The 21,886-nt window shown below is 46.3% G+C and overlaps 1 protein-coding gene across 1 annotated transcript; it reads left to right on the forward strand.

Annotated features, from left to right (window-relative positions):
- Window positions 1-4,782: 4,782 nt before the first annotated feature.
- On the forward strand, window positions 4,783-18,064 carry LOC135574649 (uncharacterized). Its single transcript, XM_065026100.1, has 2 exons — window positions 4,783-4,877; window positions 16,243-18,064. The coding sequence occupies exons 1-2, from the start codon at window positions 4,783-4,785 to the stop codon at window positions 18,062-18,064; spliced, it is 1,917 nt and encodes a 638-aa protein (XP_064882172.1).
- Window positions 18,065-21,886: the final 3,822 nt, after the last annotated feature.

The following is a 21,886-nucleotide window of genomic DNA, read 5'->3' on the forward strand; positions in this document are numbered from 1 at the left end:
GCTGAGGGCCTGGCAGCTGCTAAGACCCACACGAGAAGGGGTGTGGAGCCTGGGCAGTGGGTGTGGGAGGAGCCTATCTTCCACAACCCAGCCATCCCTTTGAGATCGGTTCAGTCGGCCAACCTGCAGAGGCAACTGATGGCAGGGGGTTTACAAAGGCTGGGTGACCTGAGACTGCTGGGAGAGGAGGGGTGGAAAACCCGGAGGTCTTGGCGCAACAAACAGGAATAACGTCTCTTAGGCTGCTGGAGAGATTCCTGGAGGAGGTCCAGGAGGCACTGTCTGAGCCGGTAAGGGGGTGTTTGAGAGGCCAAAGGAGAGGGGCCACCAATGTTCCCGCCACTGCAGGTGACGGCAGAGACTGGAGACTGGCAAGGGGGGTCTGGAGGACTTGTTAGATTTTAACACTCCGAGCCTGGGGAGTTTGAGGGGGTGGGAGGTAAAGCCCTCTACAACCTCTGTGTTAAGGTTAGGAGCATTAGAAGCCTAACAGGAGTGAAGGCACATCAGTGGCAGGGGGTATGTGGGGCGGAGAGTATGGTGGGTTTTAGATGGAGGGCTCTACAAACCCCAGTACCAAGAGGTCAGGGGACCTCCAGTGGAGGGTTCTTCATGGAGCCCTGGCCACTAACAGCTGGTTGGCACGGGTTGATCCGGGAATTGGGCAGGGTGTCCTTTCTGTCAAATGAAAGAAACTGTAATTCATGTGTTTTCTGTGTGCACCAGGTTAATGCCATTAATGTCTCTGTTGGAATGTCTGTGTGACAGGTTGGGGGTGGTTTTTGCTGTTGGGATGTTTATAATGGGATACAGGTATTCGAGTAAGGAGAAAGAAAAATGTGTTTTGTTGAATTTTCTGTTTGCTCAGGCAAAGTTAGCTATTTGGCTAACAAGGAGGAACAGGGTCAAAGGTGGGGGATAACAGACCCTTTACTACTGTTTAATGGGATGGTCTCTGCGCCTTAGGGTTGAGTTTGAGTTCTATAAAATGATCAAATGTGTGGAGATGTTTGAGGAGATATGGTGTGTTGGGGGGGCTGTCTGTATTGCTGGGGAAGATGTTTTGGATATACGGTTGTAGGAGAGGTTTTTTTGTGTATGGTGATTTGTACAGGATATATTTTTATTTTTTTATTTTAGGAGTGGGGGGGGTGAGTTTTAAATGAATTGAGAATGTTTCAATAAAGAAAGACCAAAAGTCAAAAGTCTCTCTCTCCCTCTCTCTCTCTCTCTCTCTCTCTCTCCCTCTCTCTCTCTGTATCTCTCTCTCTCTGTATCTCTGTATCTCTCTCTCTCTCTCCCTCTCTCTCTCTCTCTCTCTCTCTCTCTCTCTCTCTCTCTCTCCCTCTCTCTCTCTCTCTCTCTCTCTCTCTCTCTCTCTCTCTCTCAGTTAGTTTCTATGTTAATCCAGACGGATGTAACAGAGTCTCAGTGATTTGTTTAATATGTGTCGGTGACGAGATAAAATCCTCAGTGAGGTGTAGCAGTATCGTCCCCAACTGTTTGCCTTTTCACTTTTCACTCCAGCAAGCCTAATTTGCATTTGCAAGCCCACACTTCATTTGCAAGCCCACACTTCATTTGCAAGCCCACACTTCATTTGCAAGCCCACACTTCATTTGCAAACCCACACTTCATTTGCAAGCCCACACTTTATTTGCAAGCCCACACTTCATTTGCAAGCCCACACTTCATTTGCAAGCCCACACTTCATTTGCAAGCCCACACTTAATTTGCAAACCCACACTTCATTTGCAAGCCCACACTTCATTTGCAAGCCCACACTTCATTTGCAAGCCCACACTTCATTTGCAAACCCACACTTCATTTGCAAGCCCACACTTCATTTGCAAGCCCACACTTCATTTGCAAGCCCACACTTCATTTGCAAGCCCACACTTCATTTGCAAACGCTAAAAGTTTATGTCAGGGGGCACGGCGGTAGTAGATTAAAATGTTAAGAACACTATCATTTTCATTTTCATAACCATACTGAGCGTAAGAGTGTCTGTGTGTGTGTAAATACGTGTGTATGAGCGTTCTTGTATGCATGCGTGCGTGCGTGTGTATCCATGTGTGTGTGTGTGTGTCTATGTGTGCATGCTTGTATGCATGGGTGTTTGTGTATCCATGTGTGTGTATGTATGCATGCTTGTATGCATGAGTGTGAGTGTGTACGTGTCATTAAAGTACTAAAATAACCATATAGGCAAACCCATCTAGTATTTTTTCGAACCAGAATTGAAGCGCCTGCTACTACAATACCCTCCCCAGAAGAAGCCTCACTGCTCTGCATCTCTGCAGATGATACGAGATGCCACATCAGCACAGTGCAAGCCATCCTTAAACACATTAGCATTTTTATTATTTTGAGAGTTTCTTCAAACGTTTGCATTATTGTGGATTTATGACGAGCTCTCTGCCTGATAGTCCATCACCTTCACTCATAAAGAAGTATCTCCATTACTCTGACAAGTAGAGGAATATGCTGAAAGTAATTAGATAGCAGAATCCTGATTCTAGAAAGTTGGAATAAATCACTTTGTTTATGATGGAAGTCTTAGTCACTGACGAGAGCTAGAGGGTTGTTCATGCTACGCAAAATAAGAGAGGACGATCTGATTTTAGGATAGATTTAGTTACTGTTTTAGAACAGGGTGTTCTTGTAATACTCTATATCTGTACGTCCATCAGTATCAGTGAAAAATGACAAGGTAAGGATATGTTTACACAGGAAGCCCAATTCTGATATTTTGCCCAATTTATTGGTCTCTTCACCAATCAAATCAGATCTTTTGCCAATAATTGGGCTGTCTGTGTAAACACAGCCTATGAGTTACGGAAGTGATTGGTCTCTTTACAAGAAATGTTTTGTCATATTCATTTGTAAATAACTGTCACGACTTCTGCCGAAGTCGAAGCCTCTCCTTGTTCGGGCGGTGCTTGGCGGTCGAAGTCAACGGTCTTCTAGCCATCATCGATCCATTTTTCATTTTCCATTGGTTTTGTCTTGTCTTCCTACACACCTGGTTTCAATCCCATTCATTACCTGTTGTGTATTTAAACCTCTGTTTCCCCTCATGTCTTTGTCAGAGATTGTTTGTATATTGTTGTATATATTTTTGTATTGGTGCGCGTTGGGGTCCTCGTGCCCATTTTTGTTATTTGTTACATTTAGTGTTTGGAGTATGTTTCGTTCATTGTTATTAAATACTCCATTACACTCAGTTTGATTCTCCTGCGCCTGACTTCCCTGCCACCGATACACACGACTCTGACAAAAACTGGATTTTAGAGCTCAGTCCTGGGAGCCCATTATGGAAGATATGTAGAGTGCATTCGGGAAGTATTCAGGCCCCTTGACTTTAGCATTTTGTTATGTTACAGCCTTATTCAGACATTGATTAAAATGTCCCTTAATGACAAAACAAAAACAAGTTTGTATAATTTTTTATATTTTTTAAATAAAATCTGAAATTCATACGTATTCAAGTACCTTCACCAGCGATTACAGCCTTGAGTCTTCTTGGGTCTTCTTGGGTCTTCTTGAGTCTTCTTGGGTCTTCTTGACTCTTCTTGGGTCTTCTTGGGTCTCCTTGAGTCTTCTTGGGTCTTCTTGGGTCTTCTTGACTCTTCTTGGGTCTTCTTGGGTCTTCTAGGTTCTTCTTGAGTCTTCTTGAGTCTTCTTGGTTCTTCTTGACTCTTCTTGGGTCTTCTTGACTCTTCTTGGGTCTTCTTGGGTCTTCTTGACTCTTCTCGGGTCTTCTTGGGTCTTCTTGACTCTTCTTGGGTTTTCTTGGTTCTTCTTGGGTCTTCTTGGTTCTTCTTGGGTCTTCTTGGTTCTTCTTGGGTCTTCTTTGGTCTTCTTGGGTCTTCTTGGTTCTTCTTGGGTCTTCTTTGGTCTTCTTGGGTCTTCTTGACTCTTCTTGGGTCTTCTTGGGTCTTCTTGGGTCTTCTTTGGTCTTCTTGGGTCTTCTTGGGTAGGAAGCTACAAGCTTGGCACACCTGTATTTGGGGAGTTTCTCACATTCTTCTCTGAAGATCCTCTGAAACTCTGTCAGGTTGGATGGGGAGTGTCACTTCGATCGGGTTCAAGTTTTGGGCTCTGGCTGGGCCATTCAGAGACTTGTCCCGAAGCCACTCCTGCGTTGTCTTTGCTGTGTACTGAGACTTGTTGCACTGTTGGAAGGTGAACCTTCGCTCCAGTCTGAGGTGCTTAGCGCACTGAAGAAGGTTTTCATCGAGGATCTCTCTGTACTTTGATCCGTTCATCTTTCTCTCGATCCTGACAAGTCTCCTATATCCTGTTGCTGAAAAACATCCCCATAGCATGATGCTGCCACCACCATGCTTCACCGTAGGGATGCCAGGTTACCTCAAGACTTGACAAGTTCAATATTGGTTTCCTCAGACCAGAGAATCTTGTTTCTAATGACTAACAGGTGTTGTATGTAGCCTTGCTACTATTTTTTCAAATGTCTTTCTACTGTTTTATTTCTTTACTTACCTACACACACACACACACACACACACACACACACACACACACACACACAACTTTTTTTGGCACCATTGGTTAGAGCCTGTAAGCATTTCACTGTAAGGTTTACACCTGTTGTATTCGGCACACGTGACAAATAAACTTTGATTTGATTAATGGTCTGAGAGTCCTTTAGGTGGCTTTTGGCAAACTCCAAGTGGCCTTTCATGTGCCTTTTACTGTGGAGTAGCTTCTGTCTGGCCACTTTATCATAAATGCCTGATTGGTGGAGTACTGCAGAGATGGTTGTCCTTCTGGAAGGTTATCTCATCTCCACAGAGGAACTATGGAGCCCTGTCAGAGTGACCACCGGGTTGTTGGTCACCGCACTGACCAAGTACCTTCTCCCCTGATTGCTCTGTTTGGCCGGCCGGCCAGCTCTAGGAAGAGTCTTGGTGGTTCCAAACTCCTTCCTTTTAAGAATGATGGAGGCCAATGTGGTCTTGGGGACCTTCAATGCTGCAGAAATGTTTTGGTACCCTTCCCCAGATCTTTGGCTCGACACAATTTTGTCTTGGTACTCTACGAACAATTCCTTCGACCTCATGGCTTGGTTTCTGCTCTGACATGCACTGTCAACTGTGTGACCTCATATAGACAGGTGTGTGCCTTTCAAAATCATGTCCAATCAATTGAATTTACCACACGTAGACTCCAATCAAGTTGTAGAAACATCTTAAGTATGATATATGGAAACAGGATGCACCTTAGCTCAATTCTCATTGCAGAGAGTGAATACTTTTGTAAATACGATATTTCTAATAACTTGTTTTCACTTTTGTCATGATGGGGTATTGTGATGTCATGATGGGGTATTGTGATGTCATTATGGTGTATTGTCTGGAGATTGATGAGGAAAAAAATCATATTTAATCCATTTTAGATTACGGCTGTAACGTAACACATTGTGGAAAGAGTCAAGGGGTCTGAAAACTTTCCGAATACACTAAATTCATTTTTTTTTTTTTTTCAGAGCTCTGTCCTAGGAACCCGTCATGCATGGCAGTATTGTGCATATTACCATGCCTCTAAAACAATACATTAAAACCTCAACCATTCAAACAATCCCCTTTATTTGTCCTCACATAAACACCTGCCAGTTGCCTTATGTGAGGCAGAATGCCACCATTGTACTCAAATTAATTTTGGGAGCATGTACTGCACTGCTCTGAATGCTATAGTATCACCCCAAAATTCGAATTATCTCGTTTTCTCTGAACACAAAACTGATGTTTTTGATGAATTCTCAGGGAAATGAATCAAGCCAAGTTTTATTAAAAGGGATTTGAATATTCAAATTAACGCATGACTGATCTTTTGTTTAAGCCTCTTGTTGTCACCAGCTTAAGAGGCTGAAAACTTTTTCCATATTTTGGGAGAATTTCTACAGTTGAATTTGTAACACCGGAGGGAATTTTTAATCACGTTTTATTGACATTTGACTCATTTCCATTTCCCTCCGAAACCAAGTCTGTGTTTGACATTTTGAACAGACTTCATTGTGTTTTATAGCTATTAATAAGCTACGTTTTCACAACAAAACCGACAAAACAGGAAGTTTAATCACATCACTGTTTACTGAGATGTAATTGGCTATATTCAGTAAAATAAAAAATATTTTGATATTGCAAGACTTTACTTTTTAGAGGGAAAGTAAATAACTGTTCCAAGCTTAATTTGATTTCACTAATAGCATTGTCATCACAGAGCAGTGGACACATCTGAACTGAAGCGGTGTTTCCCTGCTCGATGGCACGGAGAACGTGGTGGTTATTTTATAAACACGATCAGCTTCCCAATAAATGTGAATGTTCTTAGATGTACAAGGAATGCTGAAGTGCCATTAACCCTTTTTGACAGCTTGAGAAAACTGGAGTTGTTATTTCTCAAATACAAAATTATTTGCTTCGTAACAATTGCAATTGCTCCCCTGTAGAATCAGATGTGCAAGGAGCGAATGGAACACGTGGCAGACCCATTCTAGCATCAGGGATCAGAATAATAACAGGATGACTCCTTGGAGGAGAGCGATCAAACAGGAGATGGATTGTTTTTGCATGACAGAGCAGGTTCAGTGATGTCGAACAAGTGAAATGTGGTGATTCACATAAAGGACGAGTTGCCCTCTGTGTGAGGCGCGTTAAACACACCAAGTAATAGTGGCAGACATGAGCATTAATTAAGGTTGAAGTCTTTTGGTTCCAATCCCCCGTTTGTTGATGGGGAATCGTTATACTTCACAGCCTGTGAGCCTTTCATGAGAGTTCGGGGACACAACAAATTGATTGATGGATAGCTATTTACATGTTTTGTAAAAATTCATGTTTTTCGTGTGTTTTCTTCCCTTATTTTAGTCAGATTTAGAATAATGGAATGGAGGAAATTGTTAAGCAGAATTCTTGTTGCATTACATAGTGGAATGATCAGCTGGCTGGTCGTAGCGGTCTAGACTGTATCAGTATCATGGTGTGAACAGCTGGCTGGTAGTAGAGGTCTAGACAGTATCAGTATCATGGTGTGAACAGCTGGCTGGTAGTAGAGGACTAGTCAGTATCATGGTGAGAACAGCTGGCTGGTAGTAGAGGTCTAGACAGTATCAGTATCATGGTGTGAACAGCTGGCTGGTAGTAGAGGTCTAGACAGTATCATGGTGAGAACAGCTGGCTGGTAGTAGAGGTCTAGACAGTATCAGTATCATGGTGAGAACAGCTGGCTGGTAGTAGAGGACTAGTCAGTATCAGTATCATGGTGTGAACAGCTGGCTGGTAGTAGAGGTCTAGACAGTATCAGTATCATGGTGTGAACAGCTGGCTGGTAGTAGAGGTCTAGACAGTATCAGTATCATGGTGTGAACAGCTGGCTGGTAGTAGAGGTCTAGTCAGTATCATGGTGTGAACAGCTGGCTGGTAGTGGAGGTCTAGACAGTATCAGTATCATGGTGTGAACAGCTGGCTGGTAGTGGAGGTCTAGTCAGTATCAGTATCATGGTGTGAACAGCTGGCTGGTAGTGGAGGTCTAGACAGTATCAGTATCATGGTGTGAACAGCTGGCTGGTAGTGGAGGTCTAGACAGCATCAGTATAATGGTGTGAACAGCTGGCTGGTAGTGGAGGTCTAGACAGTATCAGTATCATGGTGAGAACAGCTGGCTGGTAGTAGAGGTCTAGACAGTATCAGTATCATGGTGTGAACAGCTGGCTGGTAGTAGAGGTCTAGTCAGTATCAGTATCATGGTGTGAACAGCTGGCTGGTAGTGGAGGTCTAGTCAGTATCATGGTGTGAACAGCTGGCTGGTAGTAGAGGTCTAGACAGTATCAGTATCATGGTGTGAACAGCTGGCTGGTAGTAGAGGACTAGTCAGTATCAGTATCATGGTGTGAACAGCTGGCTGGTAGTAGAGGTCTAGTCAGTATCATGGTGTGAACAGCTGGCTGGTAGTAGAGGTCTAGTCAGTATCAGTATCATGGTGTGAACAGCTGGCTGGTAGTAGAGGTCTAGACAGTATCAGTATCATGGTGTGAACAGCTGGCTGGTAGTAGAGGTCTAGACAGTATCAGTATCATGGTGTGAACAGCTGGCTGGTAGTAGAGGACTAGAAAGTATCATGGTGTGAACAGCTGGCTGGTAGTAGAGGTCTAGTCAGTATCAGTATCATGGTGTGAACAGCTGGCTGGTAGTAGAGGTCTAGACAGTATCAGTATCATGGTGTGAACAGCTGGCTGGTAGTAGAGGTCTAGACAGTATCAGTATCATGGTGTGAACAGCTGGCTGGTAGTGGAGGTCTATTCAGTATCAGTATCATGGTGTGAACAGCTGGGTGGTAGTGGAGGTCTAGACAGTATCAGTATCATGGTGAGAACAGCTGGCTGGTAGTAGAGGTCTAGTCAATATCAGTATCATGGTGTGAACAGCTGGCTGGTAGTAGAGGTCTAGACAGTATCAGTATCATGGTGAGAACAGCTGGCTGGTAGTAGAGGTCTAGACAGTATCAGTATCATGGTGTGAACAGCTGGCTGGTAGTAGAGGTCTAGACAGTATCAGTATCATGGTGTGAACAGCTGGCTGGTAGTGGAGGACTAGACAGTATCAGTATCATGGTGTGAACAGCTGGCTGGTAGTGGAGGTCTAGACAGTATCAGTATCATGGTGTGAACAGCTGGCTGGTAGTAGAGGACTAGTCAGTATCAGTATCATGGTGTGAACAGCTGGCTGGTAGTAGAGGTCTAGACAGTATCATGGTGTGAACAGCTGGCTGGTAGTAGAGGTTAGACAGTATCAGTATCATGGTGTGAACAGCTGGCTGGTAGTAGAGGTCTAGACAGTATCAGTATCATGGTGTGAACAGCTGGCTGGTAGTAGAGGTCTAGACAATATCATGGTGTGAACAGCTGGCTGGTAGTGGAGGTCTAGACTGTATCAGTATCATGGTGTGAACAGCTGGCTGGTAGTGGAGGTCTAGACAGTATCAGTATCATGGTGTGAACAGCTGGCTGGTAGTGGAGGACTAGACAGTATCAGTATCATGGTGAGAACAGCTGGCTGGTAGTAGAGGTCTAGTCAGTATCATGGTGAGAACAGCTGGCTTGTAATGGAGGTCTAGTCAGTATCAGTATCATGGTGTGAACAGCTGGCTGGTAGTAGAGGTCTAGTCAGTATCAGTATCATGGTGTGAACAGCTGGCTGGTAGTAGAGGTCTAGACAGTATCATGGTGTGAACAGCTGGCTGGTAGTAGAGGTCTAGACAGTATCAGTATCATGGTGTGAACAGCTGGCTGGTAGTGGAGGTCTAGACAGTATCAGTATCATGGTGTGAACAGCTGGCTGGTAGTGGAGGTCTAGTCAGTATCAGTATCATGGTGTGAACAGCTGGCTGGTAGTAGAGGTCTAGTCAGTATCAGTATCATGGTGTGAACAGCTGGCTGGTAGTAGAGGTCTAGACAGTATCAGTATCATGGTGTGAACAGCTGGCTGGTAGTGGAGGTCTAGACAGTATCAGTATCATGGTGAGAACAGCTGGCTGGTAGTGGAGGTCTAGACAGTATCAGTATCAAGGTGTGAACAGCTGGCTGGTAGTAGAGGTCTAGACAGTATCAGTACCATGGTGTGAACAGCTGGCTGGTAGTGGAGGTCTAGTCAGTATCATGGTGAGAACAGTTGGCTGGTAGTAGAGGTCTAGACAGTATCAGTATCATGGTGTGAACAGCTGGCTGGTAGTAGAGGTCTAGTCAGTATCAGTATCATGGTGTGAACAGCTGGCTGGTAGTAGAGGTCTAGTCAGTATCAGTATCATGGTGTGAACAGCTGGCTGGTAGTGGAGGTCTAGACAGTATCAGTATCATGGTGTGAACAGCTGGCTGGTAGTGGAGGTAGACAGTATCAGTATCATGGTGAGAACAGCTGGCTGGTAGTAGAGGTCTAGACAGTATCAGTATCATGGTGTGAACAGCTGGCTGGTAGTAGAGGTCTAGTCAGTATCAGTATCATGGTGTGAACAGCTGGCTGGTAGTAGTCAGTATCAGTATCATGGTGTGAACAGCTGGCTGGTAGTGGAGGTCTAGTCAGTATCATGGTGTGAACAGCTGGCTGGTAGTGGAGGTCTAGTCAGTATCATGGTGTGAACAGCTGGCTGGTAGTGGAGGTCTAGACAGTATCAGTATCATGGTGTGAACAGCTGGCTGGTAGTGGAGGTCTAGACAGTATCATGGTGAGAACAGCTGGCTGGTAGTGGAGGTCTAGACAGTATCAGTATCATGGTGTGAACAGCTGGCTGGTAGTGGAGGTCTAGACAGTATCAGTATCATGGTGTGAACAGCTGGCTGGTAGTGGAGGCCTATTCAGTATCAGTATCATGGTGAGAACAGCTGGCTGGTAGTGGAGGTCTAGACAGTATCAGTATCATGGTGTGAACAGCTGGCTGGTAGTAGAGGTCTAGACAGTATCAGTATCATGGTGTGAACAGCTGGCTGGTAGTGGAGGTCTAGACAGTATCATGGTGTGAACAGCTGGCTGGTAGTAGAGGTCTAGTCAGTATCATGGTGTGAACAGCTGGCTGGTAGTAGAGGTCTAGTCAGTATCATGGTGTGAACAGCTGGCTGGTAGTAGAGGTCTAGACAGTATCATGGTGTGAACAGCTGGCTGGTAGTGGAGGTCTAGACAGTATCAGTATCATGGTGTGAACAGCTGGCTGGTAGTGGAGGTCTAGTCAGTATCAGTATCATGGTGTGAACAGCTGGCTGGTAGTAGAGGTCTAGTCAGTATCAGTATCATGGTGTGAACAGCTGGCTGGTAGTAGAGGTCTAGACAGTATCAGTATCATGGTGTGAACAGCTGGCTGGTAGTAGACGTCTAGTCAGTATCAGTATCATGGTGTGAACAGCTGGCTGGTAGTAGTCAGTATCAGTATCATGGTGTGAACAGCTGGCTGGTAGTGGAGGTCTAGTCAGTATCATGGTGTGAACAGCTGGCTGGTAGTGGAGGTCTAGACAGTATCAGTATCATGGTGTGAACAGCTGGCTGGTAGTAGAAGTCTAGACAGTATCAGTAACATGGTGAGAACAGCTGTATCAGTATCATGGTGTGAACAGCTGGCTGGTAGTGGAGGTCTAGACAGTATCATGGTGTGAACAGCTGGCTGATATTAGAGGTCTAGACAGTATTTTATTTTATTTATTTTATTTTACCTTTATTTAACCAGGCAAGTCAGTTAAGAACAAATTCTTATTTTCAATGACGGCCTGGGAACAGCGGGTTAACTGCCTGTTCAGGGGCAGAACGACAGATTTGTACCTTGTCAGCTCGGGGGTTTGAACTCACAACCTTCCGGTTACTAGTCCAACGCTGTAACCACTAGGCTACCCTGCCGCCCCCAGTATCAGTATCATGGTGTGAACAGCTGGCTGGTAGTAGAGGTCTAGTCAGTATCAGTATCATGGTGAGAACAGCTGGCTTGTAGTAGAGGTCTAGTCAGTATCAGTATCATGGTGTGAACAGCTGGCTGGTAGTAGAGGTCTAGACAGTATCATGGTGTGAACAGCTGGCTGGTAGTAGAGGTCTAGTCAGTATCAGTATCATGGTGAGAACAGCTGGCTGGTAGTGGAGGTCTAGACAGTATCAGTATCATGGTGTGAACAGCTGGCTGGTAGTAGAGGTCTATTTAGTATCAGTATCATGGTGTGAACAGCTGGCTGGTAGTGGAGGTCTAGACAGTATCAGTATCATGGTGTGAACAGCTGGCTGGTAGTAGAGGTCTAGACATTATCAGTATCATGGTGAGAACAGCTGGCTGGTAGTGGAGGTCTAGAAAGTATCAGTATCATGGTGTGAACAGCTGGCTGGTAGTGGAGGTCTAGACAGTATCAGTATCATGGTGTGAACAGCTGGCTGGTAGTGGAGGTCTAGACAGTATCAGTATCATGGTGTGAACAGCTGGCTGGTAGTGGAGGTCTAGACAGTATCAGTATCATGGTGTGAACAGCTGGCTGGTAGTGGAGGTCTAGACAGTATCAGTATCATGGTGTGAACAGCTGGCTGGTAGTGGAGGTCTAGACAGTATCAGTATCATGGTGTGAACAGCTGGCTGGTAGTAGAGGTCTAGTCAGTATCAGTATCATGGTGTGAACAGCTGGCTGGTAGTGGAGGTCTAGACAGTATCAGTATCATGGTGAGAACAGCTGGCTGGTAGTGGAGGTCTAGACAGTATCAGTATCATGGTGAGAACAGCTGGCTGGTAGTGGAGGTCTAGTCAGTATCAGTATCATGGTGTGAACAGCTGGCTGGTAGTGGAGGTCTAGACAGTATCAGTATCATGGTGTGAACAGCTGGCTGGTAGTAGAGGTCTAGACAGTATCAGTATCATGGTGTGAACAGCTGGCTGGTAGTGGAGGTCTAGACAGTATCAGTATCATGGTGTGAACAGCTGGCTGGTAGTAGAGGTCTAGACAGTATCAGTATCATGGTGTGAACAGCTGGCTGGTAGTGGAGGTCTAGTCAGTATCAGTATCATGGTGTGAACAGCTGGCTGGTAGTGGAGGTCTAGACAGTATCAGTATCATGGTGTGAACAGCTGGCTGGTAGTAGAGGTCTAGACAGTATCATGGTGTGAACAGCTGGCTGGTAGTAGAGGTCTAGACAGTATCAGTATCATGGTGTGAACAGCTGGCTGGTAGTAGAGGTCTAGACAGTATCAGCCCCGGTGGCAATAAATTAATACACTTTAGTGAATGTATCTGAACTGCAGCCATACACATCAAACACTTTTGTTTTATGTAGCTGAATAACACATGATGGATGTATGATATCATGCATGCTAGCTTACCTGTCATGTCTACAATGATGGAGCTGGAGACTAGAGGTCGACCGATTTTGATTTTTCAACGCCGATACCGATACCGATTATAGCAGGACCAAAAAAGCTGATACGTATTAATCGGCCGATTAAATTTTTTGTTTGTAATAATGACAATTACAACAATACTGAATGAACACTTAGTTTAACTTAATATAATACATCAATAAAATCAATTTAGCCTCAAGTAAATAATGAAACATGTTCAATTTGGTTTAAATAATTCAAAAACAAAGTGTTGGAGAAGAAAGTAAGAGTGCAATATGTGCAATTAAGCCAACATTTCAGTTCCTTGCTCAGAACATGAACATATGAAAGCTGGTGGTTCCTTTTAACATGAGTCTTCAATATTCCCAGGTAAGAAGTTTTAGGTTGTAGTTATTATAGGACTATTTCCCTCTTAGTATTGCCAGTGTAACAGTATAGCTTCCGTCCCTCTAGTTAGCGCGCGCAAACTAGCTAGCCATTTCACTTCGGTTACACCAGCCTCATCTTGGGAGTTGATAGGCTTGAAGTCATAAACAGCGCAATGCTTGACGCACAACGAAGACCTGCTGGCAAAATGCATGAAAGTGCTGTTTGAATGATTGTTTACGTGTCTGCTTCTGCCTACCACCGCTCAGTCAGATACTTAGATACTTGTATGCTTGTATGCTCAGTCAGATTATATGCAACGCAGGACACGCTAGATAATATCTAGTAATATCATCAACCATGTGTAGTTAACAAGTGATTATGATTGATTGTTTTTTATAAGATAAGTTTAATACTAGATAGCACCTTACCTTGGCTTACTGCATTCGCTTAAGAGGCAGTCTCCTTGTGGAGTGCAACGAGAGAGAGGCAGGTCGTTATTGCATTGGACTAGTTAACTGTAAGGTTGCAAGATTGGATCCCCTGAGCTGACAAGGTGAAAATCTATCGTTCTGCCCCTGAATAAGGCAGTTAACTCACTGTTCCTAGACCTTCATTGAAAATAAGAATGTGTTCTTAACTGACTTGCCTAGTTAAATAAAGGTATAAAAAAATATATATATTTAAAAAGAACGGCAAATCGGCGCCCAAACATACCGATTTCCGATTGTTATGAAAACTTGAAATTGGCCCTAATTAATCAGCCATTCTGATTAATCGGTCGACCTCTAGTCTAGACAGTATCATGGTTTGAACAGCTGGCTGGTAGTAGTTATATACACTGTCAGTCAGGAAACACACACTTATTTGGGGGGGGGGGGTTAGATGTGATTTCATTATTCCGTCACATTTTGTCCTATTTAGGAACACACAAAACCCCAAAATATCTTTATGCGCTTTGATTCTACACTTCTAATCATCCACATGAAATATTCCTAATCATGCACATGAAGTATTCCTAATCATGCACATGAAGTATTCCTAATCATGCACATGAAGTATTCCTAATCATGCACATGAAGTATTCCTAATCATGCACATGAAGTATTCCTAATCATGCACATGAAGTATTCCTAATCATGCACATGAAGTATTCCTAATCATGCACATGAAGTATTCCTAATCATGCACATGAAGTATTCCTAATCATGCACATGAAGTATTCCTAATCATGCACATTAACTATTCCTAATCATGCATATGAAGTATTCCTAATCATCCACATGAAGTATTAATGTTTAATGTTGACATGCCTATAATGTTTACAGGCCTATAATGTCTACAGGCCTATAATGTCTACAGGCCTATAATGTCTACAGGCCTATAATGTCTACAGGCCTATAATGTCTACAGGCCTATAATGTCTACAGTCCTATAATGTCTACAGGCCTATAATGTCTACAGGCCTATAATGTTGACATGCCTATAATGTCTACAGTCCTATAATGTCTACAGGCCTATAATGTCTACAGTCCTATAATGTCTACAGGGCTATAATGTCTACAGTCCTATAATGTCTACAGTCCTATAATGTCTACAGGCCTATAATGTTTACAGGCCTATAATGTCTACATGCCTATAATGTCTACAGTCCTATAATGTTGACATAACTACTAAATTCAGAGATCCTTTTTGGAAATGACTTTGCTTTCGGTGCCTTGTCCTAAAACCTAAATTAAGATCTATATTTAAATAGATCCTCTCTCCCCGTATGGTCAGTGACCGCCGGCAGCCTGATATGCCCCAGGCATATGAGATAAAAGCATATGTATATTGAGGTGACTAACTAGCTCGTCCTTGGGCCATGCAGTGAGAGAGAGAGAGAGAGAGAGAGAGAGAGAGAGAGAGAGAGAGAGAGAGAGACACAGAGAGACACACAGAGAGAGAGAGAGAGACACACACAGAGAGAGAGAGAGAGAGAGAGAGAGAGATAGACACACACAGAGAGAGAGAGAGAGAGAGAGAGAGAGAGAGAGAGAGAGAGAGAGAAACACACAGAGAGAGAGAGAGAAACACACAGAGAGAGAGACAGACACACAGAGAGAGAGAGAGAGAGACACAAAGAGAGAGAGAGACAGACACACACACAGAGAGAGACAGACACACACAGAGAGAGAGACAGAGAGGCATATATTTAAACATGTAGGTGTGTGATAGTTATAGTACTACCTCTGTCCGGCTGACAATGGGGGTATATCTCTCATCTCTCGCCAGGCAGTCACACAGCAACAGAAGAACCGCATGGGGAGAATTGACTCGGGGACGGAGTGTATGCAGGGGTTTTCAATCTTCAGGCAAATTCATCTGAATATAGGACCTGGTTTATTGCCTTATTTGGGCTGTGTTCTGTATGCAAATGAAGGGAGGGAGGGGTTGAGAGTTGTAGAGGTGATGGGGAGGGGTAAGGGGAAGAGGGGGGGGACGCACTTAGGGTATATGCATAGACCCAGGACTAGAAGCACGTTACAGCCTCGGGGGAGGGAAGGAGGAGGGGGAGGAGTAGAGACCCAGGGAAAGGGTGTGTGGGGTAATGGTGGCTGGGTGGGGGGTTATCAAGTCCCCAGGTGGACAAAGCCTCCAAAAGCCCCTAGACCCCCAGCCCCAGCCCTGTCCCTACTCCTATACTCCCAGACCCCTAGACCCCCATCCCCCATATCCCCACACCCCCAGCCCCAGCCCTGTCCCTACTCCTATACCCCCAGACCCCTAGACCCCCACACCCCCATATCCCCATGCCCCATAAACATACTCCTATACCCCCAGACCCCCACACCCCATACCCCCATACCCCATACTCCTATACCCCCACACCCCATACCCCCCACCCCATACCCCCATACCCTCATACACCCACACCCCCATACCCCCAGACCCCATACCCCCCACACCCCATATCCCATACCCCCATATCCCCATGTCCCATAAACACACTCCTATACCCCCAGACCCCCGTACCCCCACACCCCCATACCCCCACACCCCCATACCCCCATACACCATACCCCTATACCCCCACACCCCATACCCCCACACCCCATATCCCACACCCCATACCCCATACACCCACACCCCATACCCCCCACACCCCATATCCCCACACCCCCACACCCCATACCCCCATACCCCCACACCCCATATCCCCACACCCCCATACCCCCATACACCCACACCCCCAGACCCCCATATCCCCACACACCATACCCCACACCCCATACCCCCATATCCCCATACACCAACACCCCATACCCCCAGACCCCCCATATCCCCACACCCCATACCCCCACACCCCCATATCCCCACACCCCATACCCCCACACCCCATATCCCCACACCCCCATACCCCCACACCCCATACCCCCACACCCCATACCCCCATATCCCCACACCCCCATATCCCCATACCCCCAAACCCCACACCCCATACCCCACACCTCCATACCCCCACACCTCCATATCCCGATTTCCCCACCCCATACCCCCATATCCACAGACCCCCACACCCCATACCCCCATACCCCCACACCCCATACCCCCATATCCCCACACCCCCATATCTCCCCACCCCATACCCCCATATCCCCACACCCCATACCCCCATATCCCCATACCCCCATATCCCCACACCCCCATAGCCCCACACCTCCATATCCCCATTTCCCCACACCCCCATATCCCCATACCCCCACACCCCCATATCCCTACACCCCATACACCCATACCCCCATATCCCCACACCCCCATATCCCCACACGCCATACCCCCATACCCCATACCCCCATACCCCCACACCCCATACCCCCATATCCCTACACCCCATACACCCATACCCCCATATCCCCACACCCCCATATCCCCACACGCCATACCCCATACCCCCATACCCCATACCCCCATATCCCCACACCCCATACCCCCCACACCCCATACCCCCACACCCCACACCTCCATACCCCCACACCTCCATATCCCGATTTCCCCACACCCCATACCCCCATATCCCCAGACCCCCACACCCCCATACCCCCACACCCCCATATCTCCACACCCCATACCCCCACACGCCATACCCCATACCCCATACCCCCATACCCCCACACCCCATACCCCCATATCCCCACACCCCATACCCCCATATCCCCACACCCCATACCCCCAGACCCCCACACCCCATACCCCCACACCCCACACCTCCATACCCCCACACCTCCATATCCCGATTTCCCCACACCCCATACCCCAGACCCCCACACCCCCATACCCCATACCCCCATATCCCCACACCCCCATATCTCCACACCCCCATACCCCCATATCCCCACACCCCCACACCCCCATACCCCCATATCCCCACACCCTTACCCCCATATCCCCACACCCCCACACCCCCATAGCCCCACACCTCCATATCCCCACACCCCATACCCCCATATCCCCAGACCCCCACACCCCATACCCCCATACCCCCACACCCCCATACCCCCATATCCCTACACCCCATACCCCCATATCCCCACACCCCCATACCCCCATATCCCCACACCCCCATATCCCCACACCCCCATACCCCCACAGCCCCAGACCTCCATATCCCCACACCCCCATACCCCCACACCCCCATACCCCCATATCCCTACACCCCATACCCCCATATCCCCACACCCCCATATCCCCACACCCCATATCCCCACACCCCATACCCCCATACCCCCCACACCCCCATATCCCCACACCCCCATACCCCACACCCCATACCCCCATGCCCCATAAACACACTCCTATGTGTTATTTAGAGCTTACTGTCTATGCCTCCCTCTCCCTCCTTGCAGCAATAACTGCATTAGCCCTCATCACAATCTCTCCAATTATGCAAACTGATCTGCGTGTTTAATAATTGTCCTCTTCAGATGCATTCAATTGGGTCCAAATGGGAGTAGAATAGATTTTTTTGTAAGATATTAGCAGATTATTTTGAGTGCCCCCTAATTTTAATCGATTTGAATAATGGTAATTCATGTGATCTTTTTCCTCATGTCACACTGTAACAGTACAGGCAGCGAGGCACGACGTGGCACAACCCTACGAGGCGTGACACACCCTCAGGGAGATGTAGGCTAACTGTACGGTGAAAGATATGCGTAGATATTACAACATGTTAGAGGAGTTTGATAAGACGAGTCTGCTTCAGCATAATTTAACACAATGTTTACCTGAATTAAAATCAGTCGAACTTAGAACAAAGGATGTCAATAACCCTCACAAACGCTTTCTACTATTCTGCTTAGGGTATACAACTAACGGCATTGTTCCTGTTGCACCAACTTATTGCTTTCATTTAAAATCTTACTTATGTAGAAACTGTGCTTTTATGACTTGCCTCCAGAATGCCTCTCGCCCAGCAGTCACCATCACTTAAGGTTTAAAGAACACCGTGGATAGAGAGAAGCAGAACAGGGATTTATCGCTCAATAGATAGGATATATGATCTGTCAGGCAGTTCAAATATTAAACAGTTGAACATTGGCTACGTTGATCCTCCTAAATGTATTAATATTTAACAGGTGGCTCTTATGCATGTACACTGAAGATACCGGTCCAATTTCATTAAGGCCATTTGTCAATCTGGCCCTCATACCATCACGGTCACCTAATCATCCCCAGCTTAAAATTGGCTCATTCATTCCTCCTCCTCTCCCTTGTAACTATTCCCCAGGTTTTGCTGTAAATGAGAATGTATTCTCAGTCAAATTACCTGGTAAAAATAAGGGTTAAATAAAATCATATAAAAATTCCTCTGGGTGGAGGAACTGGTCTGGTCCTATGGGCCTGTAGAGACCAGACACTTGGAGAGGACAGGAGACAACTGTCAGGACTGTAGAGACCAGGGATGGAGACACTTGGAGAGGACAGGGGACGACTGTCAGGACTGTAGAGACCAGGGACGGAGACACTTGGAGAGGACAGGAGACGACTGTCAGGCCTGTTGAGACCAGGGACGGAGACACTTGGAGAGGACAGGGGACAACTGTGAGGCCTGTTGAGACCAGGGACGGAGACACTTGGAGAGGACAGGGGACGACTGTCTGGCCTTAGGAGACCAGGGACGGAGACACTTGGAGAGGACAGGGGACGACTGTCTGGCCTTAGGAGACCAGGGACGGAGACACTTGGAGAAGACAGGAGACGACTGTCAGGCCTGTTGAGACCAGGGATGGAGACACTTGGAGAGTGTCAGGGGACAACTCTCAACACCTGTGTGATCAAGTGGGGGAAACCACACACAGGTATATTGATGTAGAGATGGCTGCCGTTTTATTGTCTCTTAACCAACCTTGCTATTTTGTTTGTTTTTTCGCACTGCTTGTAATTTATTTATTGCATAATGTTGCTACTACCGTTTCTTATGACCGAAAATACCTTCTGGATATCAGAACATGCATTTCTCACCTTGAATTGGATGAAGTCTCTAGGTTTGCTCGCCTTAGGTAGAGTATCTCATGATAAGCTGTAGACCACACTATTTACCAAGAGAGTTTTCATCTATATGTTTCAGAGCTGTCTATTTACCACCTCAAACCAATGCTGGCACAAAGACCGCACTCAACGAGCTGTATACGGCCATAAGCAAATAGGAAAATGCTCATCCAGAGGCGGCACTCCTAGTGGCCGGGGACTTTAATGCAGGGAAACACATCCGTTTTACCTCATTTCTACCAGCATGTTAAATGTGCAACCAGAGGGAAAAAAAACTAGACCCCTTTACTCTACACACAGAGACGTGTACAAAGCTCTCCCTCGCCATCCATTTGGCAAATATGACCATAATTATATCCTCCTGATTCCTGCTTACAAGCTGAAACTAAATCAGGAAGCACCAGTGACTTGGTCAATAAAAATTGGTCAGATGAAGCAGATGCTAAGCTACATGACTGCTTTGCTAGCACAGACTGGAATATGTTCCAGGATTCTTCCGATGGAATTGAGGAGTACACCACATTAGTCACTGGCTTCATCAATAAGTGGATGACGTCGTCCCCACAGTGACTGTACGTACATACCCCAACCAGAAGCCATGGATTACAGGCAACATCCGCACTGAGCTAAAGGGTAGAGCTGTCTGTGCTAGCAAAACAGTCCTGTAGCTTAGCATCTGCTTCGTTTGACCACTTTTAATTGACCGAGTCACGGGTGCTTCCTGCATTTTCCTGTTTCAAGGAGCGGGACTCTAACCAGGAAGGTTATAAGAAATCCCGCTATGCACTCTGACGAACCATCAAACAGGCAAAGCATCAATAATGTACGAAGTTCAAATCGTAATACACCGGCTCTGACCCTCGTCGGATGTGGCAGGGCCTGCAAACTATTACAGACTACAAAGGGAAGCACAGTAGAGAGCTTACCAGTGACACAAGCCTACCAGATGAGCTAAATTACTTCTATGCTCGCTTCGAGGCAAGTAACACTGAAACATGCATGAGAGCATCAGCTGTTCTGTAAGACCAGTGTGTGATCACGCTCTCACTAGCCGATGTGAGTAAGACCTTTAAACAGGTCAACATTCACAAAGCCGCAGGGACAGACGGATTACCATGACGTGTACTCCGAGCATGCGCTGACCAACTGGCAAGTGTCTTCACTGACATGTTCAACCTCCCTATCTGAGTCTGTACTATCAACATGTTTCAAGCAGACCACCATAGTCCCTGTGCCTAGAACACTAAGGTAACCTGTCAAAATGACTGCTGACCTGTAGCACTCATGTCTGTAGCCATGAAATGCTTTGAAAGGCTGGTCATGGTTCACATCAACACCATTATCCCAGAAATCCTAGACCCACACCAATTTGTATACCACCCCAACAGATCCACAGATGATGCAATCTCTATTGCACTCTACACTGCCCTTTCCTACCTGGACAAAAGGAACACCTACTATGTGAGAATGCTATTCATTGACTACAGCTCAGCGTTCAACACTATAGTGCCCTCAACGCTCATCAATAAGCTTAGGACCCTGGAACTAAACACCTCCCTCTGCAACTGGATCCTGGACATTCTGATGGGCCGCCCCCAGGTGGTAAGGGTAGGTAACAACACATAAGCCATACTGATCCTCAACACAGGGGCCCCTCAGGGGTGTGTGCCTCAGTCCCCTCCTGTAATCTCTGTACACTCTCGGCCAGGCACGACTCTAACACCATCATTAAATTTACCAATGACACAAGAGTGGTTGGCCTGATCACTGACAACGGCAAGACAGCCTACAGGTAGGAGGTCAGAGACCTGACCATGTGGTGCAAGGACAACAACCTCTCCCTCAACATGATCAAGACAAAGGAGTTGATTTTAGACTACAGGAAAATGAGGACCGAGCACGCCCCCATTCTCATCGACGGGGCTGTAGTGGCGCAGGTTGAGAGCTTCAAGTTCCTTGGCGTCCACATCACCAACAAACTAAAAGGGTCCAAACACACCAAGACAGTCATGAAGAGGGCAGGACAAAACCTATTCCACCTCAGGACACTGAAATGGTCCAAACACACCAAGACAGTCATGAAGAGGGCACGACAAAACCTATTCCCCCTCAGGAGAC

This window comes from Oncorhynchus nerka, linkage group LG13, assembly GCF_034236695.1.
Source record: "Oncorhynchus nerka isolate Pitt River linkage group LG13, Oner_Uvic_2.0, whole genome shotgun sequence".
In the NCBI taxonomy this organism is placed as follows: Eukaryota; Metazoa; Chordata; class Actinopteri; order Salmoniformes; family Salmonidae; genus Oncorhynchus; species Oncorhynchus nerka.

Coding starts and splice junctions, on each gene's coding strand:
- LOC135574649 (XM_065026100.1), top strand. CDS start 4,783: ATGGTTGTCCTTCTGGAAGGTTATCTCATCTCCACAGAGGAACTATGG. Junction 4,878..16,242: donor TTGGTCACCGCACTGACCAA/GTACCTTCTCCC, acceptor CTATACCCCCAG/ACCCCCGTACCCCCACACCC.